Below are 27,635 nucleotides of genomic sequence, written 5' to 3' on the forward strand. Positions count from 1 at the left end.
CATCTAATTTTATAAATTTTGATATCTGGAAGCAGTTTGCTAATTTTGTTCCTATTCATCAAGATTTTCTTGGCTATTCATGGCCCTTTGCACTTTCATGCAAATTTTAGAATTAGCTTAACACACACACAAACACACCAAGCATACCTGTTGGGACTTAATTGGAATTGTATCTACTCTATAGATCTGGAGAATTTTAAAAAGGTCTTGCCAGTCTCCTTAAGTATTTAATATTTTTGTGCTAATGTAAAGGAAAAAGGTTTTTAGTTTTATTGTAGAATTAGTTTTTCCTATTGCCTGCCTCCAGTGGCTGTGGTAAATCCAGTGATATTAATTCACTAAATAGATCTGTAGTTTATTTTGGATTTTCAAATGTACATGCTCATGTCTTCTCCCAGTAATTTTACTACTTCCTTTTCAATTACTATATTTTTATTTCCTTTTCTTGCCTTCTTGCATTGGATATGACCTCCTGTACAATGTCAAACACAAATGACAGATGACATCTCTGTTTCACAATCCATGCAGTAATTTTTCAACATTTCATGACAATATGTGATTCCTTTTAAAGAAATCCTCTATTAGAATAATAAAGTTTTCTTTTATTTCTAGTTTGTTGAGAATGTTATCATGCGTGGGTATAGAATTTCAACAAATGCTTTTTCTTCTTCTTTTGAAATAATCATATGGGTCTACTCTTTCCTTCTGTTAATGTGATAAGTTACACTAATTGCTTTTCAAATTTTATATCCACTTTGCATTACTGGAATAAAGTCAACTTTGTTATAATACATTACTACTACATAAGACAGGATGCATTACTTATTTTTCTAACTGTACTTTGTTTAAGCAAGTCTTTTGAAGACAGTGTTCTTACGCTATTTTGTGTTTTTCTGTATTATTCATCACACTGTAATCATATTATATTTGTAATTATAAAACTGTAAACATTTTGAGAGAGGGGCTCTGCTCTAGTCTTTGTATATCCCCCACCATTTGGAACAGAGTATATGGGACATAAATGATTTTTACATCAAAGTCCTCATAATCTCCTAACAAAATGTCTTTTGCATAGAAGACACTCTCCATCAATATCTGTTGATGATGAGTTTGCCAATTAGTGCTTTTATTTCAATGAATCTCATCTTCTCAACTCCTTATGTTATTGCAGAATGAGACCTAAAAGCTTATTGGCAGGAGCACAATAATAGCTCAACTCAGAGAAAACAATATAGTGACAAAGCTCACAGTCTACTTTAGAGAATAAAGAACCATATTATCACCTGATGGCTCTGATACCCAGTCTTGATACCGAGTAAGGTAGTTCAGCTTGGACCCACCTCATATATTAGGCAACAGTGAGATTTTCCATTGTAGCTAAACCTACCTGGCGCACTCTGCCAAGTTCTTTATTGTTCTCCATTAGTCCTGCTTAAGAGCTTAATTTGTGATTTTAGAAACTGGGCTCATTTTCTCTATTTCTGATAAAAATAAAAATGTACTTTTTGGTAAAAAGGTCTCTTGACAACCACCATTTGGCATTTCAATGTACCTCACAATTTATGTTGTATTCTGAACTGTTCTGTGCAGTCTGTGAAAGTATGAATCACAGGCAATTTCTTCATTTTAAATGTCCGTAGTATATACACTGCAAGAAATATTTCTGGATTATCTTTCCCAAAACTCTCCCTCTGCCTAACTATGCCATCTACCAATCAATTCAGTATGAAAATATAACTTATTACAGCTACTGCCTTGTCCCAGAAGTTCAGAAGATTCATCAGATTTCTTGATCTTTGATGCTAAAATATAAGAACTGGAATCTGTTATACAGGTATAAACCCGAGATATGTACAGCAGTCTGTAAAGAGCAGTGAAAACTCCTAGAAAGACTAGCCAGAAATTAGTACATGGCTGTTATATAGAAGAGGGGAGGAAAGGAAATCTTAAGTCCAATAGTTTTGAGCTTCTCAAATATATTACATATGATACATCATAGACTATGATTATACTGAAATAAGTCAATAAGCCACACCCAACAGAGTTCAAAGAAGTCAAAGTTTCTTCAAAAACAAACTGAAATGTCAACCCACAGTAAGAGAAGTCCATTAGTGGAATTAATGTATGCTACCTACAGTGGAGACCGATATGGTAATGCACACACTAAGATCCATTAGAACACACTCAAGAGACATCTCAACTTCCATTTCTTGACCAGTGAGTTAGAGAGGCAGAGAATCCTTCCTGGGCCTAGTTTAAAATCACAGGAAATAATCCTGGTAACTAATGTTTTTAAACACTTGTCAGACTAGAATCATCCAGTCTAGCCAATAACACATAAACATAGAAGAGGATATTTCCTGCTTGTCTGTTTGATTTCCAATGGAACATTTTAAAGATTCACTTCCTTAGGTTGAACTCTGTCTTTGGTGCTTTACTGATCTGTTTTGTGGGATATAAACGTTCACAAATCTGCTCTGTGGGACACAAACAGCTTTACATAATATGAGTCTAGATCATGGTGACCACGTTTGCTACAATCCATTAGTTCTTTGCTCATCAAGTGAATAATTTATTCCAGGATGCACTTGGCATTTTTCTACTATTGATCTACTACTGATCTGTTTTGTGGGATATAAACGTTCACAAATCTGCTCTGTGGGACACAAACGGCTTTACATAATATGAGTCTAGATCATGGTGACCACGTTTGCTACAATCCATTAGTTCTTTGCTCATCAAGTGAATAATTTATTCCAGGATGCACTTGGCATTTCTACTATTCACCGGTAACATAAGCTCTATTTAAACAGGTGCTAATTCATGCTTAGGAGACAATTTTTTTCTTTTTAAGTGAGGCATTTAACTACCCTGAGCAAGAAACTAAGGCTCACTACAAGTGTGAACATTAAAGAGTCTGTTCTTTACTCTTTAGAAATTATCTATTCTTCCTTCTCTTTCAACTGTAAATAGGCTTTCTGAGCCATCACACAGATAAATGAAACATAGTTTGAGTTAATTCCACCAGCACAGAGCTGGGAAGGAAAGCAGGGGCTGGGGATGGGGCGAGGAGCTGGTCTCTGCTAGCAGAGGCAGACTCAGAATGGCTGGGCAGGGTGCACACAAGGGTCCACCAGCCCAGGGCAGAGCCAGGCCCCCAGAGGACAGACTGGAAGCCAGGCAAAGAGGCAGCCTACCAGGCCCAGATGGTGAGCTGGCCTTGCTGGAAAAAATGCCCATCCACTCTGGGTGCAGGATGGCTCTCAAATGGGATGGCTGGCAGCTCTCGGGGTGGGGTGTAGGCACCCAGACTCCAAGGCCACACTTACAGAGCAATTACCATATAGGTACTGTGTCTTGAACACATAAAGGCCACACACTGTGCTAAGTGCTTTATGTGTTGGGATGGTCCTCAGGAACTGCTCACAGATGTCCTCCTCCTCTTCCTTCTGAGTTGCATCCCTTTGCCTCATCTCCTCTGAAGCAAGCCTGGGCCATGAAACTTTCTTTGGCCAATAAACAGGACTCAAATGGATGTATCACTTCTGGGTGGAGGCACTGAGAGACATAACATGATTTGCCAGCTTCCCTTTAGCTGCTTGACGTTCATGAGAACATTTATCCAGACGGAGCTTCCCTCAGGCCAGTGACTGAGACAAGGGAACTCCACAGCTACTGTAGACGGGAGGCTTGTGTTCACCCACAATTCACAGGTTGAGGCCCAGCCCCTGGTATGCTGGCAGTTGGAAATGGGGCCTCTGGGAGGTGATTAGGCCAGGAAGCTAGAGCCTTCATGGGCAGGACAGGGCCCTTAGGAGAGAAGTCTCCTTAGGGGATGCAGCAAAAAGACAGCTCTCAATGAGACAGGAAGTGGCCCTCACGGGACACAGAATCTGTTGGCATGGTGATCTTGACTGACCAACCTCAGAACTGTAAGAAAGCAATGTCTGTTGTTTAGAAGCCACCTGGTCTGTTACAGCAGCCCACATGGACCAAGGATCTGCCAACCTGCGCAGATGAGAAGCGGGAGGTAAAAAGACCCTTTTGTGGTGTTGTGCCCCTGCCATTAGGGGACTGTGTGTCACTGCAGTCTGTACGTGACTTGTCCCTTTAAATCATCCCAGCAAACCTGTGAGCCCTTTAAGGAGGAATGTGAATGTATGAAATAGTGACTGAGTCCTTTGCCTAAGATCACCGAGTTAATAAGAGGTGGTCTCTACCCAGAACCCTATTGTTAACCACACTTGGGCAAGATCTAACTGAATAAGCAGGAGATAAAATAAGGTATCCCCATACCCATAAATGGCATCAGGAAACTTCTACACACATGACTGGCATAAGAGCAGGCAACTGAGCAAAGCAGCCTCTGCCACTTTCCCACTCTGTAAAAAAATTAAAAAGTGCAAACTGGGCATATACCACCAAAGATGCCAGCCTAAGGGGACGCTGTTTTCTGGGGTGGTCAAAACGTTGAATGGGTACTCTAAAAGATTTCCACTATTTCCCAAACCCAGTGCCTTCAGAAGCAGAACAGGAAGCAAGACAGTAATAAGAACCAAGAGCACTGTTTGTAGTCAGTAAGACAACATTCTATGTATGGTCAGCAATTTTACTTTCTCCTGGAATTTCCAAGTAGAGTTTCAAAGCCGAGAACACAAGTTCCTTGTACCTTCTAATAATGACTTAAGAATGGAAGAATTCCCTCACATACATGAATTTCTTAATGGTGTTCATGTTAAGTATCGACCGACCCATGACAGGAATCAAACTTAAAGATAGGTTGAAAGTATTCCAGTCCTCGACCAATTCAGCTCACTTTTCTCTTGTCCAACCTGGGGATTATTCCTGTAGCCTTTAAACCAGAAAAGGAGAGAGAAATTATTCTCACTTTCGGCTAAGTGGGTGGAAGTATATTCTTTAGCTGTCATTTTACATCCTGTTATTGACTAAGCAATGCCTCTGAATTCTGGACAGAGTCCACACATTGCCACATTTCATTTCAGGGAATTCCCTTACTGCAATGACTCAATACATCTGTCATTTGAAGCTGTAACTTATTTATGCCCTTAATACTAGACTGGCTTTTAAAGCACCAGCAAAGTAACAGTAAACTGTTTTTATGCATATGATCTTCATCATCATTATTTTTTTTAGCCTAAAAACATGGTGGTCATCCATTGATCAGACAGATCAAAGAAGTGTTTTTTCATTAGTTACCATATATCACCTTTGAATTTCACATGACATGCTCATGCTAATCTCTGGAACATGTAAATCAGAAAATGCTACATATGTTCAAAATATCATCTATAATAAAGTCAATTTTCATGCTTTGTGTGGTAATCATATACTAGGTTACATTTGTTACAGGCTTTAAAATTTCAAGTATCTAATGAGAAATCACATCAAACTACCTGAAACATCATAGTGTACACAACACATATGTTATAAACACCCAGAGCTTTAATTCAAATAAAATTGACGTTTTTATGCTCATTTAACTTTTTTCATAGCACTATCATAAGTATTATTTCATTAAAATATAGATACTTCAAAGGAGCAAGACAATGTCACAAAAAATTTCATCAGAAGCCTCCTTCCTAATTGAAAGCAGGTGTAGAAGAAAATATCAGAACAGCATATATGTCTAGTGGTGTACTTGAGAAGGCAAACAAGCATACTACACCGATTTAAATAACAAATGAGGTGACTGATTTTTTTTTTAATGAATGCAATGCTCTCTTGGATCACCTGACTGAAGAAAAAAAAAAGTATCCATCCTCACATGCTTTCATACCACCAGATCTTCCTTCCTTTGGTCTCTTTAACCCTCGGGAGGAGCTGAGCATCCTTTATCATCCAGAAAGGCGAGGCTGCCATGGCCCACCCTGGTGGGACTAGGCACTTTCAATAAAAACCTAAAGTGAGAAGTCATGTGAGTAGAAGGTGTGAGCTTCTGTGAACTCAATGAGACAAAAATCATAGAAGGTTGTCATACTACTACTGGTTTCCAGTAAGAGAATAAAGGAAACATCAGCTAAAAGCACAAGATGCAAAGGAACACACATTGGGAGTGAAACTGAAATGAGATACATCCTACCACCATTCTAAGGCTAATCCATTCTCCCTGGTACTAAGATCAGATAACATCAGGAGCCCAGAGCCAAATGACAGGAAGATGCAATCGGCCCCCTTTAAACTAATCACCGCCCATTCCTCCAAATGCTGGAGTTTGCATTAAGTGGATACTGCAGCCTTTCAAACAACTTGCCCTCCTGGCAATCTCCTTCAGTTATACTTTATTGGTCTTAAGGATGTGAGGCATCCTTTTGCTAATAGGAAATTGTTCTTTACACACACCTATTCCCTAACTCAAAGCTTTAAACTCGAGCTTTCAGGGATTTAATCAGGCTCTCGGAGAAGAGGCATAGACCTTCCTTTTAGATTTTGAGGTAAATACTTCCTTGAGCATTTTCCCCTGGGAAGCTGGTAGTTGCTGCAAAGCACGGGAGGAAAGGAAGCGCATGGGGGGGCTGATGGGTGTCAGGTGGGTGCAGCAGTAGGCGATGTGTTTGTGTTTCAGAAGTTCTCCTTCTTATCTTCCTGTCATAATATGCGATGTGACCCAAATACAAGGAAATCTCCACATTCCATTAACAGACTCAATTTGGATTATGCAGCTCCGCGGGAAGAAACAGCTTCCTCTCCTTAGCTAGTGGGCTGCATTCTCGAGATAATTCTCTGAGTTTCATTTTAGCATTTGGTTTAAACTGTGCATCCACTAAATGCCTTTTTGGAGGGACTTTTTCCTTCCAGCGGAGGAGGCTTTAGGGGCCCAGCCCCAACGCCCATTACACTCCGGGGAAGCGCGCGCTCTGTGGGTGGAGGTCCGGCCCGCAGCTCCCACCCTCCAGAGTGGCGGGTCCCGGGGTGCATGGTGTCCCGCTCCGGCTCTAGCCTCTCTCCTGGCAACGCGCAAATCCCCGCCTAGTTGGGCACAAGTAGAGCTGATCGGCAGCTGCTCATCCCAGAGGGTAACGCTGCAGAAAACTCTGACGGCGTGCGCGCGGACCCGGGCTGGGTCGCGCGGCGACAACTTCACGGATTCGTCAATTTGGTAGTTTCTCGAGGGACTCGAAGAGCCCAGAAGAGCCCCTTAAACGCCCCTCTAAAGCCCACTGCTGTGCTACGCCGGGTTCCTCGGAGCCGCGCTTGCGGCCGTCCCACTTCTTGCGCGCCCCGCACAGGCACCGAGAGACGGTGCAAACCGCCCTACCGCGAGGCGCCGCGCGGAGGTCGGGGTGCGGGCCCGGCGGCCCCGGGAAGAGCCTCCCTCCCGCCCCCCTCCCCTGCTCTCCGGTCCTTGGCGACGGGAAAGTGCGGGAGGCGCCCGGGTGGGACGCAGGGCGCGGACGCCCTTGTGTCCGGGTCGGGCCACCGCGGGGTCCCTGCACGCTCGGGCCAGCTCGGGGGAGGCGCGCGTGCAGCTGGGCCGGGCCGGGTGGGCCGAGGCCCCGGGGCGAGCCGCTCTTACGTGCTCCAGCTTGTCTTTCCTCCGGAGCCAGACGCTGGCGCTGTAGTCCTGCTGCTTGACGCTGCTGTAGAAGTTCGCGCCCACTCGGGTCAGGCTCGGCGAGGGCTCCTTGGGGCGGCTTTTGAGCCTCATCTGCTCGAAGCCCTCATGGGGGGAGGCCGAGAGCCACTCGTGCTGCCGGATGTCCATGCTGACATGACCAGGCGCGGCGGTGCGCGGGGGCTCGCAGGGCGCGGGAGGCCGGGTGGGCCGGGCGGAGGGGCCTGCTCGGAGGACAAGTGCCTCGCGCGGGCGCTGTGCTCGCCGGCTCCAGGCGGCGCCGAGTGGGGCCGGACGGCCGGGCGCGCGGCGGCGGTGCGGTGGGAGGGGCCGGGCCGCAGGGTGGCGCAGTGAGGAGCCGCCTCCCGGCCTGCCACCCGCGCCCGCCGCGCCTGCCGCGCCCCGGCTGGGACGCGGCCGCCACCGCAGGAGTGCGCGCCTGTCCGGCGCTCCTCCCCGCTCGCCCAGCGCGGGGACGCCTCCCCCGAGACCCCGCCCCCGGCCCGCCCGGTCTGGGCGTCCCCGCGCCCGAAGTGCGGTAACTTCCTGCCCCCCGGACCCAGAGCGCAGGGCGCCCCGTACCCTCCAGAGGCTGGCCACAGGACGGGAGTTGTCTTGAGCCTTGCACATACTTTCAGCTGAGGGTGCGACGACGGTGACAGTTTACCCTGTGACACAGACGCTCCCTTTTATTTCCCAAGGAGAGCCACATCAGATGGCACTGACATTTCTGAGTTAGAAACCTAGGTTCTAGTGTCAGCTCAGTTGATGACTAGCCAGCGAGAGGACTTGGTCATACTGCTTTGCCTGATCGTTTGTCAAGTTGCTATGGTTTGTTTAATCAGAAAGTTGGGCTTTGGACAGATCCATCACATCAACATATGTAACTGTCTGTGTTACAAAGACTTAGCCAATGTCTATACTGAGAAAAAAATAAAGACGGTAGTTGAAATAAATCGCTGAACACATAGGACAACTAAAAACTTCTAGCAGGAAAAAAAATCTTAATTATCCTAACTCAGTGTGGATGGATTGAATCCATCAGACAATTGCTTAAACTGTGACTTAATTTGGACATCTTGCTAACAGCCTCAAACTGAATTAATACTTTAAAATCACCCTGATAGTGTAAACTTCACTAAGATTAACTGAGAAAATCCCTTATGCATCATGGTATCCAATATAAAGTATGCCCAGTTCAACAGTAAAGAAATATCTAAGTAATATAAGCCACCCTATGATTCTCACTCATCCCTAGATTCTTAAAGCTGAAATCTAAACCATAAATTAAGTGGTGTGAGAATGATGCATATTTATTGCCTTTGGGCACCCATAAAGAATGGACTTTGTGTGTTTTCCTATATTTTTATTCCACCCTGGGGGTGGTCCTGGCTTTCTTTTCTTTTTGTTCTCTCAAGGAATTCTGATTGACCAACAATATGGAATTCGTAAATGTCATAAAACTGTTTGGACAACTCTGATGTCCCCCATTTGTTCACTTGTGCTAAAGAAGAATTTACTGACTCCTTAGATCTTGTATTCCTGACAATTACAAGCCGAGGTGTCCCATCCCAATGCTTATCCAAGTCCACTGTTGAGAGCGGAATTCTATACAGTACACAGTGTCTCTAGAAGGTAGGATGTAGCATACTCAGCCAGTTCCTAGCAATGAAATCCAGAAAGCTCAGAGCTAATTTTCATACTCAATTACTAGAGCTTTCATGGGACTTAGGTTTCCAGGCCAGTGATGTCCTTCTCCCTTCCTGTTACATGGTTCTAGTTCTATCTAAGCCCTCGTCTTAATGATGTTATTTTTCTGGTCTTTGTTTTTTACTAATGGCTTTTTAAGATGTAGGCAGAGTATAAATAATAGATGAAGAATTAGTTAATCTGTCATGAACTGAGAGTGCCTGTCAACTTGTCAACCTGATGGATTGGTTTCAAGTTATAAGAACTATTAAATTGATAGACAAGGATGGACGGGCACATTAAATATCTTCCATTTCCCCCTTGTAACATTTCTATTCTAATTAGGCTCAAGCCACTCCTGTTCTTTCCAAAAGTATTCATTTTAACAACTGATGTGTGCTAGGCTATAGAGACACAAGATAAATAAAACAGAACAAGTTTAAAAAGTATTTAAACTTCGGTGGGGTTAGAGAAGCAGACAGGTGAATATTGTAACACAGCTACAGGTGCAAGGGAAGTAACAGGTGGAGGGTGAGTTCAGGGAGATGTATGGGAGAAAATGACCCAAATGGGGATAAGATGCTAAAAAGAAAACATGGTTATGTGTTTGGATGTCTTAGCAAAGAGACAGAATTTGGCTTTTCTAAATTGAGCTCAGAATTTCAACTTGACAAACTTGTATTGAATTCCCATGTGTACTTAGAGTTTGATATGCAACATGGGGATTAAAAATTCTGAGAAATCATAATCCCTGATGTAAATGAATTTACAACCTTAAAAAGTAAACTCCAATGAAACCACAAATAACATAATTTTATAGGAAATGTTAAGAAATAATCAAATGTCAGGAAAATAAATGCTAAATCATAGCTCCCAAATGAGACAGTAATTTGTGCTGTTGGAAAATATACATTCCCACAGTGTGAGGTATATAACCTGCTTCGAGAAGGCAGATTCAAGTGGTTGGAAAAAGCCAGAAGGTTAGAGGCTGGAAGCTTGTTCTTAGAGTTAACAGGGTTAAATATAAAATAGAAAGGCCTTCTTTCTAAGACAGATACTAATTTATTTGATGTAGCTAAGGTATCCCTGTGGAATAAGGTACATGCTCAGGGCATCTTCCAATAGCTCACAGGCTGGGTCTGATACTCACCTGGACCTACTGTTACAACTTGATAGTATTCCCAGCTTTGGAATGATAACATGAGCTGTGCAGGCTTCAATCTCATTATTACACATATACATGTGAGGAATTTGTTAACATCACAGTAACAGATGCATGCAACTACCCCCCTTTCAATCCTCTTAACGAATTGTCTGATTATTTATTTCACTACTATAGATGCATAAAGAACAATTTTAATAGCATAAACTATCAGTGTACTTAGGATCATTCCAAATAACTGTGTAACTAAAATTTTGTGGACAAAAAAAATTGAATTATTGTAAACTATTAGCTAAAAATCTACAGTTACCCCCTGAATATGTGCACTTCGTTAAGTTTTGACAGAGAATTTCAATTCAATGTATATCAAAACTCTTGAGAGGCAGAGCCAAGATGGCGGCATGACTAGAGCAGTGGAAATCTCCTCCCAAAAACACATAGAGCTATGAAAATATAACAAACAAAACTCTTTCTAAAATAGAGACCAGAGGACACAGGACAACATCCAGACCACATCCACACATGCAAGAACCCAGCAGCTTGCGAAGGGGGTAAGATACAAGCCCCGGCCCGGCGGGACCCGAGCGCCCCTCCCCCCGGCTCCCAGAGGGTGGAAAGAAACCGGAACGGTTTTTTTTTTTTTTTTTTGGTGAGTGCTTTTTGGAAGCCTTAAAGGGACAGGGACCCCGTTGCTAGGGAGGCAGGGCGGCGGGACTGGTGAGCGGGTGCCTGGGACTGGCACCTGAGGACAAAGACTATCCCGTGTTTTTCCCTGTGGGACCGGAGGGCAAGGGCCTGAGACCGGCGCCTGAGGATGGAGGAAATCGCACATTTTTCCCCTTTTTTTTCTCTTTTTGGCGAGTCCTTTTTGGAAGCCTTAAAGGGACAGGGACCGTGGTGCTAGGGAGGCAGAGCAGCAGGACCAGTGAGCGGGTGCCTGGGACCGGCACCTGAGGACAAAGAATATCGCGCATTTTTCCCTGTGGGACCGGTGGGCGGGTGCCTGAGACCAGTGCCTGAGGACGGAGGAAATCGCGCATTTTTCCCCCTTTTTTTTTTTTTTTTCTCTTTTAGGCGAGTGCTTTTTGGAAGCCTTAAAGGGACAGGGACCCCGGTGCTAGGGAGGCAGAGCAGCAGGACCGGTGAGCGGGTGCCTGGGAACGGCACCTGAAGACAAAGAATATCACGCATTTTTCCCTGTGGGACTGGTGGGCGGATGCTTTTTGGAAGCCTTAAAGGGACAGGGACCCCGGTGCTAGGGAGGCAGGGCAGCAGGACCAGTGAGCGGGTGCCTGGGACAGAAGCCTGAGGGAAAAAAAAAAAAAAAAATGGTGTTTTTCCCTTTTTTTTTTTTTTTTTCTGTTCACTCTCTCATTGTTGCTGTTGTTGTTTTGATTTACAGAGTGCTTTTTGGAAGTCTTAAAGGGGCAGGACAGGACACTTAGACCAGAGGCAGGGAATCTGGGGATCTCTGGGCACTCTAACCCCCTGGGCAACAGGGAGCACAGAGGCCCCTTATGAAGAAAAATAATCTCCCAGCCGCTCCCCCTCCAACAGGGCTCCACCACTTTGGAGGAGCAGCCCCAGCCAGGCCACGCCCACGGCAACAGCGGAGATAAACTCCATAGCAAACGGGCAGGTAGCAGAAGCCCTCTCTGCGCACAGCTGACAAGCATAAGCCACTAGAGGTCGCTATTCTCCCAGGAGAGGAAGGCCACAAACCAACAAGAAGGGAAGCTCTTCCAGCGGTCACTCGTACCAGGTCTGCAAACTATCTCTATCACCATGAAAAGGCAAACCTACAGGCAGACAAAGATCACAGAGACAACACCTGAGAAGGAGACAGACCTAACCAGTCCTCCTGAAAAAGAATTCAAAATAAAAATCAGGAACATGCTGACAGAGATGCAGAGAAAAATGCAAGAGCAATGGGATGAGATGCAGAGAAAAATGCAAGAGCAATGGGATGAAGTCCGGAGGGAGATCACAGATGTCAGGAAGGAGATCACAGAAGTGAAACCATCCCTGGAAGGATTTATAAGCAGAATGGATAAGATGCAAGAGGCCATTGAAGGAATAGAAGCCAGAGAGCAGGAACATATAGAAGCTGACATAGAGAGACATAAAAGGATCTCCAGGAATGAAACAACACTAAGAGAACTATGTGACCAAACCAAAAGGAATAATATTTGTATTATAGGGGTAACAGAAGAAGAAAGAGGAAAAGGGATAGAAAGTCTCTTTGAAGAAATAATTGCTAAAAACTTCCCCAAACTGGGGGAGGAAATAATCGAACAGACCATGGAATTACACAGAACCCCCAACAGAAAGGATCCAAGGAGGACAACACCAAGACACATAGTAATTAAAATGGTAAGGATCAAGGACAAGGAAAGAGTTTTAAAGGCAGCTAGAGAGAAAAAGGTCACCTATAAAGGAAAACCCATCAGGCTAACATTAGACTTCTCGACAGAAACCCTACAGGCCAGAAGAGAATGGCATGATATACTTAATGCAATGAAACAGAAGGGCCTTGAACCAAGGATACTGTATCCAGCACGACTACCATTTAAATATGATGGCGGGATTAAACAATTCCCAGACAAGCAAAAGCTGAGGGATTTTGCTTCCCACAAACCACCTCCATAGGGCATCCTACAGGGACTGCTCTAGATGGGAGCACTCCTAAAAAGAGCACAGAACAAAACACACAACATATGAAGAATGGAGGAGGAGGAATAAGAAGGGAGAGAAGAAAAGAATCTCCAGACAGCGTATATAACAGCTTAATAAGCGAGCTAAGTTAGGCAGTAAGATACTAAAGAAGCTAACCTTGAACCTTTGGTAACCACGAATCTAAAGCCTGCAATGGCAATAAGTACATATCTCTCAATAGTCAACCTAAATGTAAATGGACTTAATGCACCAATCAAAAGACACAGAGTAATAGAATGGATAAAAAAGCAAGACCCATCTGTACGCTGCTTACAAGAAACTCACCTTAAACCCAAAGACAAGCATAGACTAAAAGTCAAGGGATGGAAAAACATATTTCAGGCAAACAGCAGTGAGAAGAAAGCAGGGGTTGCAGTACTAATATCAGACAAAATAGACTTCAAAACAAAGAAAGTAACAAGAGATAAAGAAGGATACTACATAATGATAAAGGGCTCAGTTCAACAAGAGGATATAACCATTCTAAATATATATGCACCCAATACAGGAGCAACAGCATATGTGAAGCAAATACTAACAGAACTAAAGAGGGAAATAGACTGCAATGCATTCATTTTAGGAGACTTCAACACACCACTCACCCCAAAGGATAGATCCACCGGGCAGAAAATAAGTAAGGACACAAAGGCACTGAACAACACACTAGAACAGATGGACCTAATAGACATCTATAGAACTCTACATCCAAAAGCAACAGGATATACATTCTATTCAGGTGCACATGGAGCATTCTCCAGAATAGACCACATACTAGCTCACAAAAAGAGCCTCAGTAAATTCCAAAATATTGAAATTCTACCAACCAATTTTTCAGACCACAAAGGTATAAAACTAGAAATAAATTCTACAAAGAAAACAAAAAGGCTCACAAACACATGGAGGCTTAACAACATGCTACTAAATAATCAATGGATCAATGAACAAATCAAAATAGAGATCAAGGAATATATAGAAACAAATGAAAACAACAACACTAAGCCCCAACTTCTGTGGGACGCAGCGAAAGCAGTCTTAAGAGGAAAGTATATAGCAATCCAGGCACACTTGAAGAAGGAAGAACAATCCCAAATGAATAGTCTAACATAACAATTATCGAAATTGGAAAAAGAAGAACAAATGAGGCCTAAAGTCAGCAGAAGGAGGGACATAATAAAGATCAGAGAAGAAATAAACAAAACTGAGAAGAATAAAACAATAGCAAAAATCAATGAAACCAAGAGCTGGTTCTTTGAGAGAATAAACAAAATAGATAAGCCTCTAGCCCAACTTATTAAGAGAAAAAGAGAATCAACACAAATCAACATAATCAGAAATGAGAATGGAAAAATCATGACAGACTCCACAGAAATACAAAGAATTATTAAAGACTACTATGAAAACCTATATGCCAGCAAGCTGGAAAACCTAGAAGAAATGGACAACTTCCTAGAAAAATACAACCTCCCAAGACTGACCAAGGAAGAAACACAAAGGTTAAACAAACCAATTACGAGCAAAGAACTTGAAACAGTAATCAAAAAACTACCCAAGAACAAAACCCCGGGGCCGGACGGATTTACCTCAGAATTTTATCAGACACACAGAGAAGACATAATACCCATTCTCCTTAAAGTGTTCCAAAAAATAGAAGAAGAGGGAATACTCCCAAACTCACACTAATACCAAAACCAGGCAAAGACCCCACCAAAAAAGAAAATTACAGACCAATATCCCTGATGAATGTAGATGCAAAAACACTCAATAAAATATTAGCAAACAGAATTCAACAGTATATCAAAAGGATCATACACCATGACCAAGTGGGATTCATCCCAGGGATGCAAGGATGGTACAACATTCGAAAATTCATCAACATCATCCACCACATCAACAAAAAGAAAGACAAAAACCACATGATCATCTCCATAGATGCTGAAAAAGCATTTGACAAAATTCAACATCCATTCATGATAAAAACTCTCAGCAAAATGGGAATAGAGGGCAAGTACCTCAACATAATAAAGGCTATATATGATAAACCCACAGCCAGCATTATACTGAACAGCGAGAAGCTGAAAGCATTTCCTCTGAGATCGGGAACCAGACAGGGATGCCCACTCTCCCCACTGTTATTCAACATAGTACTGGAGGTCCTAGCCATGGCAATCAGACAAAACAAAGAAATACAAGGAATCCAGATTGGCAAAGAAGAAGTTAAACTGTCACTATTTGCAGATGATATGATACTGTACATAAAAAACCCTAAAGACTCCACTCCAAAACTACTACAACTGATATCGGAATACAGCAAAGTTGCAGGATACAAAATTAACACACAGAAATCTGTAGCTTTCCTATACACTAACAATGAATCAATAGAAAGAGAAATCAGGAAAACAATTCCATTCACCATTGCATCAAAAATAATAAAATACCTAGGAATAAACCTAACCAAAGAAGTGAAAGACCTATACTCTGAAAACTACAAGTCACTCTTAAGAGAAATTAAAGGGGACACTAATAAATGGAAACTCATCCCATGCTCATGGCTAGGAAGAATTAATATCGTCAAAATGGCCATCCTGCCCAAAGCAATATACAGATTTGATGCAATCCCTCTCAAATTACCAGCAACATTCTTCAATGAATTGGAACAAATAATTCAAAAATTCATATGGAAACACCAAAGACCCCGAATAGCCAAAGCAATCCTGAAAAAGAAGAATAAAGTAGGGGGGATCTCACTCCCCAACTTCAAGCTCTACTACAAAGCCATAGTAATCAAGACAATTTGGTACTGGCACAAGAACAGAGCCACAGACCAGTGGAACAGATTAGAGACTCCAGACATTAACCCAAACAAATATGGTCAATTAATATTTGATAAAGGAGCCCAGGACATACAATGGCAAAATGACAGTCTCTTCAACAGATGGTGTTGGCAAAACTGGACAGCTACATGTAGGAGAATGAAACAGGACCATTGTCTAACCCCATATACAAAGGTAAACTCAAAATGGATCAAAGACCTGAATGTAAGTCATGAAACCATTAAACTCTTGGAAAAAAACAGAGGGAAAAACCTCTTAGACATAAACATGAGTGACCTCTTCTTGAACATATCTCCCGGGGCAAGGAAAACAACAGTAAAAATGAGCAAGTGGGACTACATTAATATGAAAAGCTTCTGTACAGCGAAAGACACCATCAATAGAACAAAAAGGAACCCTACAGTATGGGAGAATATATTTGAAAATGACAGATCCGATAAAGGCTTGACGTCCAGAATATATAAAGAGCTCACACGCCTCAACAAACAAAAAACAAATAACCCAATTAAAAAATGGGCAGAGGAACTGAACAGACAGTTCTCTAAAAAGGAAATACAGATGGCCAACAGACACATGAAAAGATGCTCCGCATCGCTAATTATCAGAGAAATGCAAATTAAAACTACAATGAGGTATCACCTCACACCAGTAAGGATAGCTGCCATCCAAAAGACAGACAACAACAAATGTTGGTGAGGCTGTGGAGAAAGGGGAACCCTCCTACACTGCTGGTGGGAATGTAAATTAGTTCAACCATTGTGGAAAGCAGTTTGGAGGTTCATCAAAATGCTCAAAACAGATCTACCATTTGACCCAGGAATTCCACTCCTAGGAATTTACCCTAAGAACGCAGAAATCAAGTTTGAGAAAGACAGATGGACCCCTATGTTTATCGCAGCACTATTTACAATAGCCAAGAATTGGAAGCATCCTAAATGTCCATCGGTAGATGAATGGATAAAGAAGATGTGGTACATGTACACAGTGGAATACTACTCAGCCATAAGAAGTGGAAAAATCCAACCATTTGCAGCAACATGGATGGAGCTGGAGAGTATTATGCTCAGTGAAATAAGCCAAGCGGAGAAAGAGAAATACCAAATGACTTCACTCATCTGAGGAGTATAAGAACAAAGGAAAAACTGAAGGAACAAAACAGCAGCGGAATTACAGAACCCAAAAATGGACTAACAGGTACCAAAGGGAAAGGAACTGGGGAGGATGGGTGGGCAGGGAGGGATAAGGCGGGGGGGAAGAAGAAGGGGGGTATTAAGATTAGCATGCATGGGGAGGAGGGAGAAAGGGGAGGGTGGGCTGCACAACACAGAGAGGACAAGTAGGGATTCTACAACATTTTGCTAAGCTGATGGACACTAACCGTAATGTGGTTGTTAGGGGGGACTTGATATAGGGGAGAGCATAGTAAACATAGTACTCTTCATGTAAGTGTAGATTAAAGATTAAAAAAAAAAGGAAGAAAGAAAGAAAGAAAAGGGGGATTACTCCTTGATAGGATAAAACTATTGGTAAATCAAAGATCAACGCATGCTTTAAATATCCTTAATGTTGATCACTTAAAGGGTCTCAGATGATCAGCTATGGAGGTACTCTTTTCTGATAATATTCCTTTCTCTTAATAATAATAAAAAAAAAAGCAGTTCCTGTGTGCTGACCTCCAATGAGTTCTGCACAGTGGTATAGCAGGCATGTCAAAGTGTGGGCAAAGGGTCTGTTTGTTTCTATGCCGAAGATCAAGGCCGAGCTTGGATACCCAGAAAATGAACTAAGATACGATATGAGGAGGAGCTTCTGGCATCAGCACTCTCTGGAGGACTCGTGCCGGGGAATGATCATCAAAAAGCTTCCACAGGGATCCGGGCGATGCTGCGGTCGTGGCTGCGTCCACCCCACCGTTTCCTGGACTTGCCATTGGAATGAGGAGGGAGATGTCTAGGCTGGCATGTGCATACAGTGGACAACGAATTTGACCGGATTTGTACTGTTGGAACTCAACCAGGAGTTGGGAGGGGTGCAAGTTGTAGCACTCCGAAATCTTATGACTATAGACTATCTACGATTAAAAGGACATATGGGATGTGAACAGATCCCAGAAATGGGCTGCTTTAATTTGTCTGATTTTTCTCAGACTGTTCAAGTACAGTAGGACAATATCCATCATATCATAGACAAATTTTCACAAATGCCTAGGGTGCCTAAATGGTTTTCTTGGCTTCACTGGAGTTGGATGGTAATTATAGATTTGCTTTGTTTATGTCACCGTATTCCTATTATGTTAATATGTGTGTGCAAAGTAGTTAGTAGTTTAAAACCTATACATAGTTAAGGTACTCTACAAGAAGATATGTCAAAGAAATAATCAATCCTCCCATGTTTTCTTCCATATGCTACCTCTATAGCTTTTCTTCTTCCTTCCTAATTACAACGCTTAAATAGAATTCGTGCCTCATATCGAAGTTACCGAGTATCATAATTCCTCCAGGTGGTAAAGATACCTCGAGACAAGTGCTGGGCATAGAAGCAACAGGGCATAAATCTGCAAAGAAGTAAAAAGCTAACCTTTTCAAACAATATGGCTTCTTTCTCACTTACCAACTTTACATTTCCCTGTATGGCCCCGGAAGATGACTGATTAGCCAGAGACGGGTAAGATTCCTCAAGGGAGGAACAACCTAAGACAGGCACAGTCGCAGGGTGCCATCAGGTGAGAAATTGGGGATCAACTGAGGTGAGGCTCAGAACCTCATCCCCCCTGCTTTGAGAGTAATCTGCATCCGTGGATGTTTCGCTGCCCTTGTCTAGCTTGGATTAACACATAATCTACAGGCACACACCTGATCATCTACAATTGCTCTCCTACAACACTAAACTATGTTTTCTACCTTTATCTTGCATCTACCTACCACTTCAGCATTTTATTAAAAATAATAATAATAATAATAATAATAATAATAAAGTGAGAAATGTGGGATCAACATATAAATCAAGTATAAAAATCAAATGAATATTCATATTTGACCTGATTGTTTATAGTTCATAATGCGTGATCAAAACCAAAAGTTTCTGTGATGAATGCCCTTGTACTGTTCACCATGTAAGAATTTATTCACTATGTAAGAATTCGTTCACCATGTAAGAACTTGTTCGTTATGCTTCAGAAGATTGGAGACTGACGAGAGTTAGGCTTGAGATGGATTAATGATTGTACATTGAGCATTGACCCCCCTCTACTGAATTTTATTGTTGTTAACAACCATTTGATCAATAAATATGAGAGATGCCCTCTCAAAAAAAAAAAAAAAAACTCTTGAGTTCTCAAAGAAGGAAGCTTCGACTCACACATCAGAAATCACAACATTCACATGCCTGCAAATGGTGGATGAGGGAGGCTATAAATTCTTGCAGGGGAACCATAATCACAGGTGGGCAGGGGTAGGAACAAGTTTTAATTGGAAAATCTGGCTGAGGAATTCAATGCAGGAGAGAGAGGAGGACTCACACATCTCCAGACCAGGAATGCAAACAGGAAGGGAATGGAGGACTGGAAACAAGTTATAACAAAAAAAAAAAGGGATCAGCAACTACATAAGAACCTGCTGAGCACATGCAGGAGAATAACTGGTTTTGCTGATAAGTGGGTCTAACAAACTGAATGTAATTTGTCATGAAACCATTTAGAAAAAGATGTGATCGCAACAGGCTAATTGAAGTGCAAAGAATCATTGCTTCTATTTACATTTTTATGGGAAATAAAACGGGATGTGATTTATACAAACTGTGATTCACTCTGTCACACTCCTTGTATGTGAGAAGAGACAGAGCTGGCTGACACATCACTTTCCACATGCTCTCTGTCCTAAGAGATCTTGGCACAGGCTGAAACCCCAGAATCTACTCAGGAGGAGAGCAAGTTTCAATGTTTACTCTGTGCTGAGTGGGCTGTGTAAAGAGATTTGCATACATTCTCATTTAATCCTCCCAGCAATCTACTGTTACCTCCATTTCATAGTCTAGAAACTGTGGCTTCAGAGTGTTTAAGTTACTGCTCAAGGTCACATAAAAATAAGTGACAGAACTTCGAATTCAAACCACCAATGATTTCAAAATCCAGGTTCTTAATATGTATTTTACTGTAATTAGTTTCATTAAATAAGCAGAAAGTAGCTGTGCACTTTCTCCTGGTTAAACTCAGGCTGAGGGCCTTTTCTCTCCCTGCTCGTGGAGGACACTTCTGGTATGTGTCATAGTTTATCTTTGTAATTTTTTAATTTTAAGAGGATTCATTCTAAGAATACCATAACTTCTAATGGGTATGAAAGGTCCTCCCCTCTTCTGGGAAACCTGCCTGCTGTGGAGAAGGTGGCTCATGGCTCATCTCCACATTTACTGACTGCTGCTTGTGGCCCCTCCAGGTCAGGCCTAGGATAAGGAGTGTTGCCAGGTAGCTTTCCAGGGAAGCACAGTCTGAGATGAAGATTAGTGTGCAAGGAAAGCTTTGGGGAGGCCCTTCAGAGTTGGCCAGACATGAAGCTAGGGGCTAGGAATTCATCTGTGCCCCATGCTGGTCATGGATGGGCTGCTTCTCTGGAAAGAGTTGTCTCCCTGTTCTCTCCCTGCTCGTGGAGGACACTTCTGGTATGTGTCATAGTCACCATTGGAAAAGCCATTTTCTTCAGTGGACACAATCCCCAAAGAAAGTGACAGCTGAGTGCCACCTTTGGGCAGCCCTCTGGAAGATGAGGGGTATGCCTGCTAAAGGGGGTATCTCCGGGGTACAGCACTGCATCCATCATCAGGAACAAGGACTTGAGGTGGAAAGAAAATCTTCTTGCCCCGATGGTCATCTGGCCCAGATGCTCTGAGTATAACAGATGCCAAATGCCAATTGTTCTTCCCTCTTGGGCTGCTTTTGAGGGTTCTTTCCAAGTCTTTCTCTCACAGAGGAAATCTCTTCTGCAGTTTTTTTGTTACTGATGTGTGCTCAGGCCAGCTGCTTATAGCTTCTCTCCCAGGACCCTTTTACGCTGGGGACCTCAAGTGCATCCCTCTCCTGGACCACTTCATGGCCCAAGCAGGCTTCTTGCAAACATGACAGATCTTTCAAGGATGATTAATGCCCATCAGAGCAGGCATCCTAGATGTGCAGGCCTTTTAAGTGTTGCCCCGACTTTGTATTCTTCAAGAAGAATGACCTTCAATCTTAGACTTTTCTGGGAAGGGATTGGGTACTAGATCCAGTGTTACCCAAACTCCAGGAGTCACCCCTCAGGTTTCCAAACTGGCTCTCTAGAAGACCCCTCTCTTGGCTGAGGTGGCCAGAGAACACATCCCTTCCCCTGAGAAATCCTCACCAACTGGCCTCTTTACCCTCTCAATGAATTTTCTGCCTTCTCTGTTCTAGCTTAGAAGTAGGTGACAGGCTAATAAGAACTGGTTTTGAAGTAGGCTGTTGCAAGGCTGGTCCAGTACCTTGGGAATGCTTGGCACTATGGCATTATTATCAATCAATGTTGAAGTTCTGATACATTAAGGAAGCCTTTAGCATACAGTCTTATTAGACTACATCTCACTTACCTGCCCACACTGGTCTGAAAACCCTCTTTGGCTCTAAGCAAGAAGTGTTTAAAGATTGCCTGTAGGAATGAAGGCAGGCAGGCATACATGATAAGTGGGGAAAATACATCCCCAAGGGGCAGATTTCTCCCAAGTATTGTCCCTGCCAAGACTGACATTATATGCCATGACCAACAGAATCTTACCAAAATAATGACCAGTAAGGCATAACCTGAATGCTCCATGCTGAATGTATTCCACCTGTACCATGTCATCACTTATTTGACTTACAATGGACTCCAGCTGTCAAAGACAGTCCCAAATTTCTAGTTTGCTCAAAACACAGGTCTGACAGAAGTTCCTGCAAATATCACACTTCACTCAACTGCTGGCCTTGGGTATTGGGTTTGGGAATTAATCCCCATGTAATCTTTATTTTACATATCACAAATGGTTTCACATTTTTATGACCCATTAATTCAATAAAGAAAAAAAAGTGTCGGAGTCCACTTTTCCAATAAACTATGTCGAAATATTTTGACACTGATATTTTTGGCTTAAAATGAGGAGCTTGGATCTTATGTAGCATAAATACGTGTGCAATCATGTGAGCCCAGTCCCGTTCTCCTCCAATGTCTCCTTTTGGATTGAACCTGGTTATGTTCTCATTTTTCATCTGAATCCACTAAGGAATGCTTTCAATTTTCTGGCCAAGAATTGCTTGCTTTTAGAAACCTTGAGGGAACCCATGGTAAAGGTGACAGTCATGCAAGCACCCCCTATTGTGGGGGCAGGCACAGGGAACCAGCTTTTCTGAGAAAATGATAAGGGATTGTATAAGATGGGTACCATATAATCTTTATGTTGAGTACGTCTACCTTCCTATCTCTTCAAAATAACATTCTCTTTATTTTTACATCAGACTTTGAAAACGAGAGCCTGAACGATCTCCCTGACCGAATATATTTATGTTTTCTTTTGCCCTGAAGATTTTGTCCCCAACCTATCTGCACTCTCCCCTCACTTACGCATTTTAAGAACCTTTGAGATCTGTACTTTCCCAATTGTGACGGCTAATTTTCACAAGGTTACACAATCCATACAAGGTCAGTATAATCAACATATCCCTGTTTAGATACATAAATCTTAAAATATACTAGCGGGAGTGTCAGTTCACCAAGTCGTAAGGGAGAAAACAGTTTTGAATACCAAGCACCTATTACTGTTACCAAGGAGTACCTGTGTTTTTGTAGTCTCCGTTCAATTTTAATAATTCCTCTGTGATTTAGCAGAGAATCGGTACAATTCTCACTCTGTGAATCAGTGTGTTAAGAACCCCTAAGGCACTGTCCCCAGTCTTCTGCCTTAAGTAGGTGTAAAGCCAAGAAAGATATTGGGCAATATCTTCTATATATTAGGAAAGTCCTTAACTGAGGTATAAGACATATTGTATTATAATCATCATTAGAAATAGTGTAGGTAATAATACCACATGTTGGAAGTACTTCAGATTTTCTAATAGCTTTTACATGTCACATCACAATGCATGATTGGGAAGCTGCATGGATATGCTAAAAACCCTATGTCCATTAATAAATGAATTATTGGGCAGAGTATGTAGAGGCAACTAGCTCCACTATGTGCCACTGGAAAAAGTGTCTGACTGCCACTGACCCCATCCAAAGAACCCAAACCTAGGCAGGGGAGCCCCGGTCTCTCCTACTGCAGCTTCTTGCTCATCCATCAGCAGGAATTAGTCATTCCCTTGACTGAAGCTTCCATTTGTTACACCAGCCTTGCTCACAAACACACAGGTATTTTTATCACTCCATTCATTTTCTGGGCCATCAGGAAATAAAAAATGACAAAGTAAGGAGGAAGTGTGCACAACCAACCCAGGGCAATGGATGGGTAGGGTGAGGAGGCAATTAAATGCTTTCTAATTGCCAAATAGCCCTACTTCTTAAAAAATAAAACCAAAGAGCAACTATAGTCACAAGTGCTGACCACATTCAAATAATAACCACTATCTGAAAGTCGTGGGAGGGCAGATCCCATCCTCTGCCTGCTCTTCTTGCATACAGAGGAAATCTCTGTGTGTGGCAGCCAAGTGACTGATGCCAGGTGACAAGGCTGGGCCACTTTATTGAGCATTCATTAATTCGTTTATTTAGGAAGTAAAATTTTTACTGAGTAGCAGCTCTGTGCAAGACCCCAAGGATCTCATGGTGCTGTAAGGCACAAGAAGCTTGGGAATTCTCTTCTCTGCCTCTGTCTTCAATTGACCCACTTCCTATCATATTTCTTTAAAGTATGAATTGGCCAGGAAGAGAAAAAATAGTGAATATTGCCTTCTGTGCTCTTTCAAGGGAAGGATTTTTATTGTTCCCACGGGGTGCAATAAAATTATCTGAATCAAGAATGTACCCAGAAACTGGTGGATAAAGTGCCATTCCCTTTCTATGCTTACAGCAGCGGCCCTGGAAGAGACAGGATGATGAATTTGCCCCTCCCAGAATGTGACTGAGAACACCATGACATCACTCCCTTTCATACAGGCATTGAGAGCTTTACAGAGCGCGCTCCAGGAGCTCGCGGCCCCCACCCCACCACACCGTCTTCTCCGGCCAGTACCACCTCCTTTCTCCCATGAGGTGAGCGCACTGGGCAGAGTGTTAGCGCTCTTTACGTCCCACACTGTACCTCATGTACTCTTAGAGCTAAGAAAACAATCATGAGAGCTAACATGCCTAACAGGGAAGGGAAAGCTCACAGCTGGTGGGATCGGTCGAGAGTCAATACTTCTACTTTCAATAGTTGCATAAATCACAACTCACTGTGAAGATTAGTTCTTGTTGTATATCCTTTTCCCCATAGAAGGTAAAACCTGCTCGAGTAGGGGGAAGACAGAAGACGGTAAGAAGAGCAGATGGAATTTCATGAGTGGCCATGAAATGTATATCTTACATTATGTTATGCTGACCAAAGGGAGTGACATATTTTATTTCTATTTCCTAGAAATAGCCAGAGGATTAGGATGGCTGCCTAAGGGTAAAATGAAAAGACAGCAAACACTGTATGCCTGGTATAAGCTTGAAAGATGCTTAACTTTTCCTCCCTCTCTCCTTCCCTCCCTTCGTCCCTCCCTTCCTCCTCACCTTCTCCCCTTCCTCTGCCTCCCTCCTCTACGTTTTCCTGCATTATTAGAACTAATCTAGTATCTGTGGACTTCAAACCTCAAGACTTTCACTGCTTCCTTCAAGTTCCAAAGCTGAAAACTTAGAATAATTTTTAGCAATCTTTCCTTTCATTTATAAATCATTTCTTTTTGTTTGTCTCTGCCTGTCTTCTAATCCCTTTTCCCAGACCTTCTGGTGAAGCAATTTGAACTCCATGGAAAAACTGTCCAGGGAAAAGAGGATGGAGTTATTTTGAGAGGTTCAACAACAATCCTCTAGTAAAAATACTTCAAAAGGAATTCCTTGCTAGATTATATCTCTTGCTTCCTAGTGTCCCCCTGGGAATACAAATGACACCTAGGAAATTACCATCATTTACCAAAAGAGGTTACACAAAGCATTGAATATTATGACTTGCCAAGAAAGCACAGAGCAGGATGTAAATACAGGCAGTGTAAAGTCAGCTTTAAGTGCCAGTACTTATTTTTAGACTCAGTTGTAGTGTTGTGGTCCACTTGGACAGGAAATGTATATGAAAAATTCAATACTTACTGTAATGATATTATAGTGACTCAATTATCTTAGTTGGAATGTAATAATTCTCTAACTCAGGACTCAATCTTGAAGAATATTAGAGTCCAAACTCTGGGGCTGAGTTTTACTTGTAGAATCTTACTCAGTTTGTTGCATAGGCAGTTCCAGGCCAGAGCTGGTGCCTATGGGCTGGGGAGTACCAGCTGTGCACATCTCTTCCCAGATCTGTGTTCAGTGACTTCAGGTTAGTAACTTGGAATCAGCAATGATGAGAGTATTTATGCCATAGAAATTAGCAAACACTACAAATTAGGGCTCCCCACTACCTCCTCCATCCAGGCTCTGGTTGTTAAACATTCTCCAGACACCATGGCTTATCACAGAAGAAAGAAGAGATAAATGTGGCTCATTTCCCTACCTCCTTATAATGCAACAGTCATATTTCATCAAAATATTATTTCATGTTTTGCACAGATATCACTGAAAATCAGCACGTTGTTTATCTGGCTAAAGGAGTTTGTCCTAATGAAAATGAACAAGAGAACAGATACTCTCTGGGATGTTATCCTATTGATAAGGATATTAAGTGGCTTTATCATGCCTGTCCCTATGCAGAGGACTCAGCAAAAGAGAGGAAGATATGTAACCCTTGCAACCAGCATTAATTTGCTTCCTGAGAGCATGTGGGCACCACACACTGGAACCCCATCCCTGTGTGCACAAGACGCCTCTTCTCAAGAGTCCATGTCGCTATGTTGCCCATTTAGCTCCATACTATTAGCACCTCGGTTTTTGTCACTTCCATTTTCTTTGAAAATAAATGTCTCAGAGACTCACAGATATGCCTCTATCTTGTTAGCATACAACTCATTAACAATTTTCAGCAATGCCCTTGGTCCTCAATCTTTTAGCTTTCTTACACAAAAATCTGAAGGCATTCAGAAATTACAGAGACAAAGCTCAGGATCTTGGGATGCAATGGCCAAAATAGGTAAATCAGAATTCACTGGTGCTTTAAGAATTATCTGTAAAAAAAAAAAAAGGAAATACAATTGTATTTGGCTTCCAAGAGTTAAACGAATTGCCTTTGGAGGGAGAGACTAGGTAAGCTGAGGGCAGGTGATGGAGTGGAGGCCATGGGGAGACCCACAATGGAGGATGATTTGGTCAAAAGGCAGTTATCAGTGAAGGAAGATCTGATGTCTCACATACACTTTGTCTGAAGCTCAACAAAGAGCTCTCCTCCCTGTAAATCTCACTGGAAACAAGTGCAAGCAGTCTTCACAGATGGCTCCCAGAGCATGTCCCCAGCTCAGTCATCACTAGTCATTGTAGTAGGTAGCTTGGGACTTGTTTCACTGCAAGAACAAAAGATTTTCTTTTTTTGGTTTTGCAAAGCAGAGCCTTGCAATTCAAGGGCAGTGAAATGGTTCTCATCTATTCACCTCCCTCCTATAAAACCTGCATCTCTCCTCTTCTTTCTTGTTTGTCTGCTCATGTGTGGCATGTGGCATATGCCATCTTGCCTTTATCTTGTCTGATGTGTGTGAGGGGACAAGGCTGCCATGTTCATTTTCTATGTCCAGTCCCACTTGCACAGGAGCCTGCTGGGCGCTGTGAGCAGTGCTAATGTAGTCCTTTTGCCTGTTTTTGGAGACTTTTATCCATCTCTTATTAATACATAGAATTAGAATGAGACCTATGTTTGCATTGAATTCAATAAAATCCTTTTGCTGTAGGTCCTCTGATGGGCAATTTTTAGTTTTCCAAGAGTTTATTTATTATTTAGTTTATTATATCCATTCTATGGTTTGCTATTGTCTTCAGCTCCTAGCACTTAGCTGGGCATATAGCTGATTTTCAACAAATGTTCCTCTCTTTCCATTTCCCTAGTGGACTCAGATTATTTAGTCGAGTTTGCTCTGTGCTGTCAGCCATTCCTGGGGTCTCCTTATTGCATTGAGCCACAGGCAGGCTAGGCAGGAGGTACTGAGCACACACGGACCCCTCAGCTACTCCCACCACCACTTCTGCCACCTCTTGGCTGCTGAGCGCTCAGCACAGAAGCAGTGACTGGTGGAACGGTTCGGCCTCATGGGCTCCCAGGTCAAATGATCTTGTTTGCATCATGGCTTGGTCAGTAATTTTTTTCTTTCAACAAGGGTTTTACTTCTCTCAGTTTCTCATCTGTAAAATGAGAAAAACTAATAGGGTGGCTGCAGGCCCTGGAAGAGATGATGTAGGTAAGAGTCTCAGCATGTCCTTATCATTGGTAACTGTTGTCAGCAGTATTTTTAGAAAGTTTCTCTGAGCAGCCAGCTCACTTGGGCACAACCCACTTTCCCGTGCCCTCACCTCAGTGCTACAGAGTAAGGGATGAG

General features: G+C 42.5%; 1 protein-coding gene across 2 annotated transcripts in view; it reads right to left on the reverse strand.

The window, feature by feature from the left end:
• The window catches only part of PLD5 (phospholipase D family member 5), a 457,751-nt gene extending 449,748 nt beyond the window's left edge, over positions 1-8,003 (reverse strand). For both annotated transcript variants that reach the window (XM_073216684.1, XM_037022711.2), the window contains exon 1: positions 7,535-8,003. In XM_073216684.1, coding sequence (XP_073072785.1) covers positions 7,535-7,723 — 189 coding nt within the window. In that variant the 5' untranslated portion in view covers positions 7,724-8,003. The remainder of the gene's footprint in view (positions 1-7,534) is intronic.
• Between the last annotated feature and the right edge of the window lie 19,632 nt (positions 8,004-27,635).

The sequence above is a fragment of the Manis javanica genome, chromosome 11, assembly GCF_040802235.1.
Source record: "Manis javanica isolate MJ-LG chromosome 11, MJ_LKY, whole genome shotgun sequence".
Classification (NCBI taxonomy): Eukaryota; Metazoa; Chordata; class Mammalia; order Pholidota; family Manidae; genus Manis; species Manis javanica.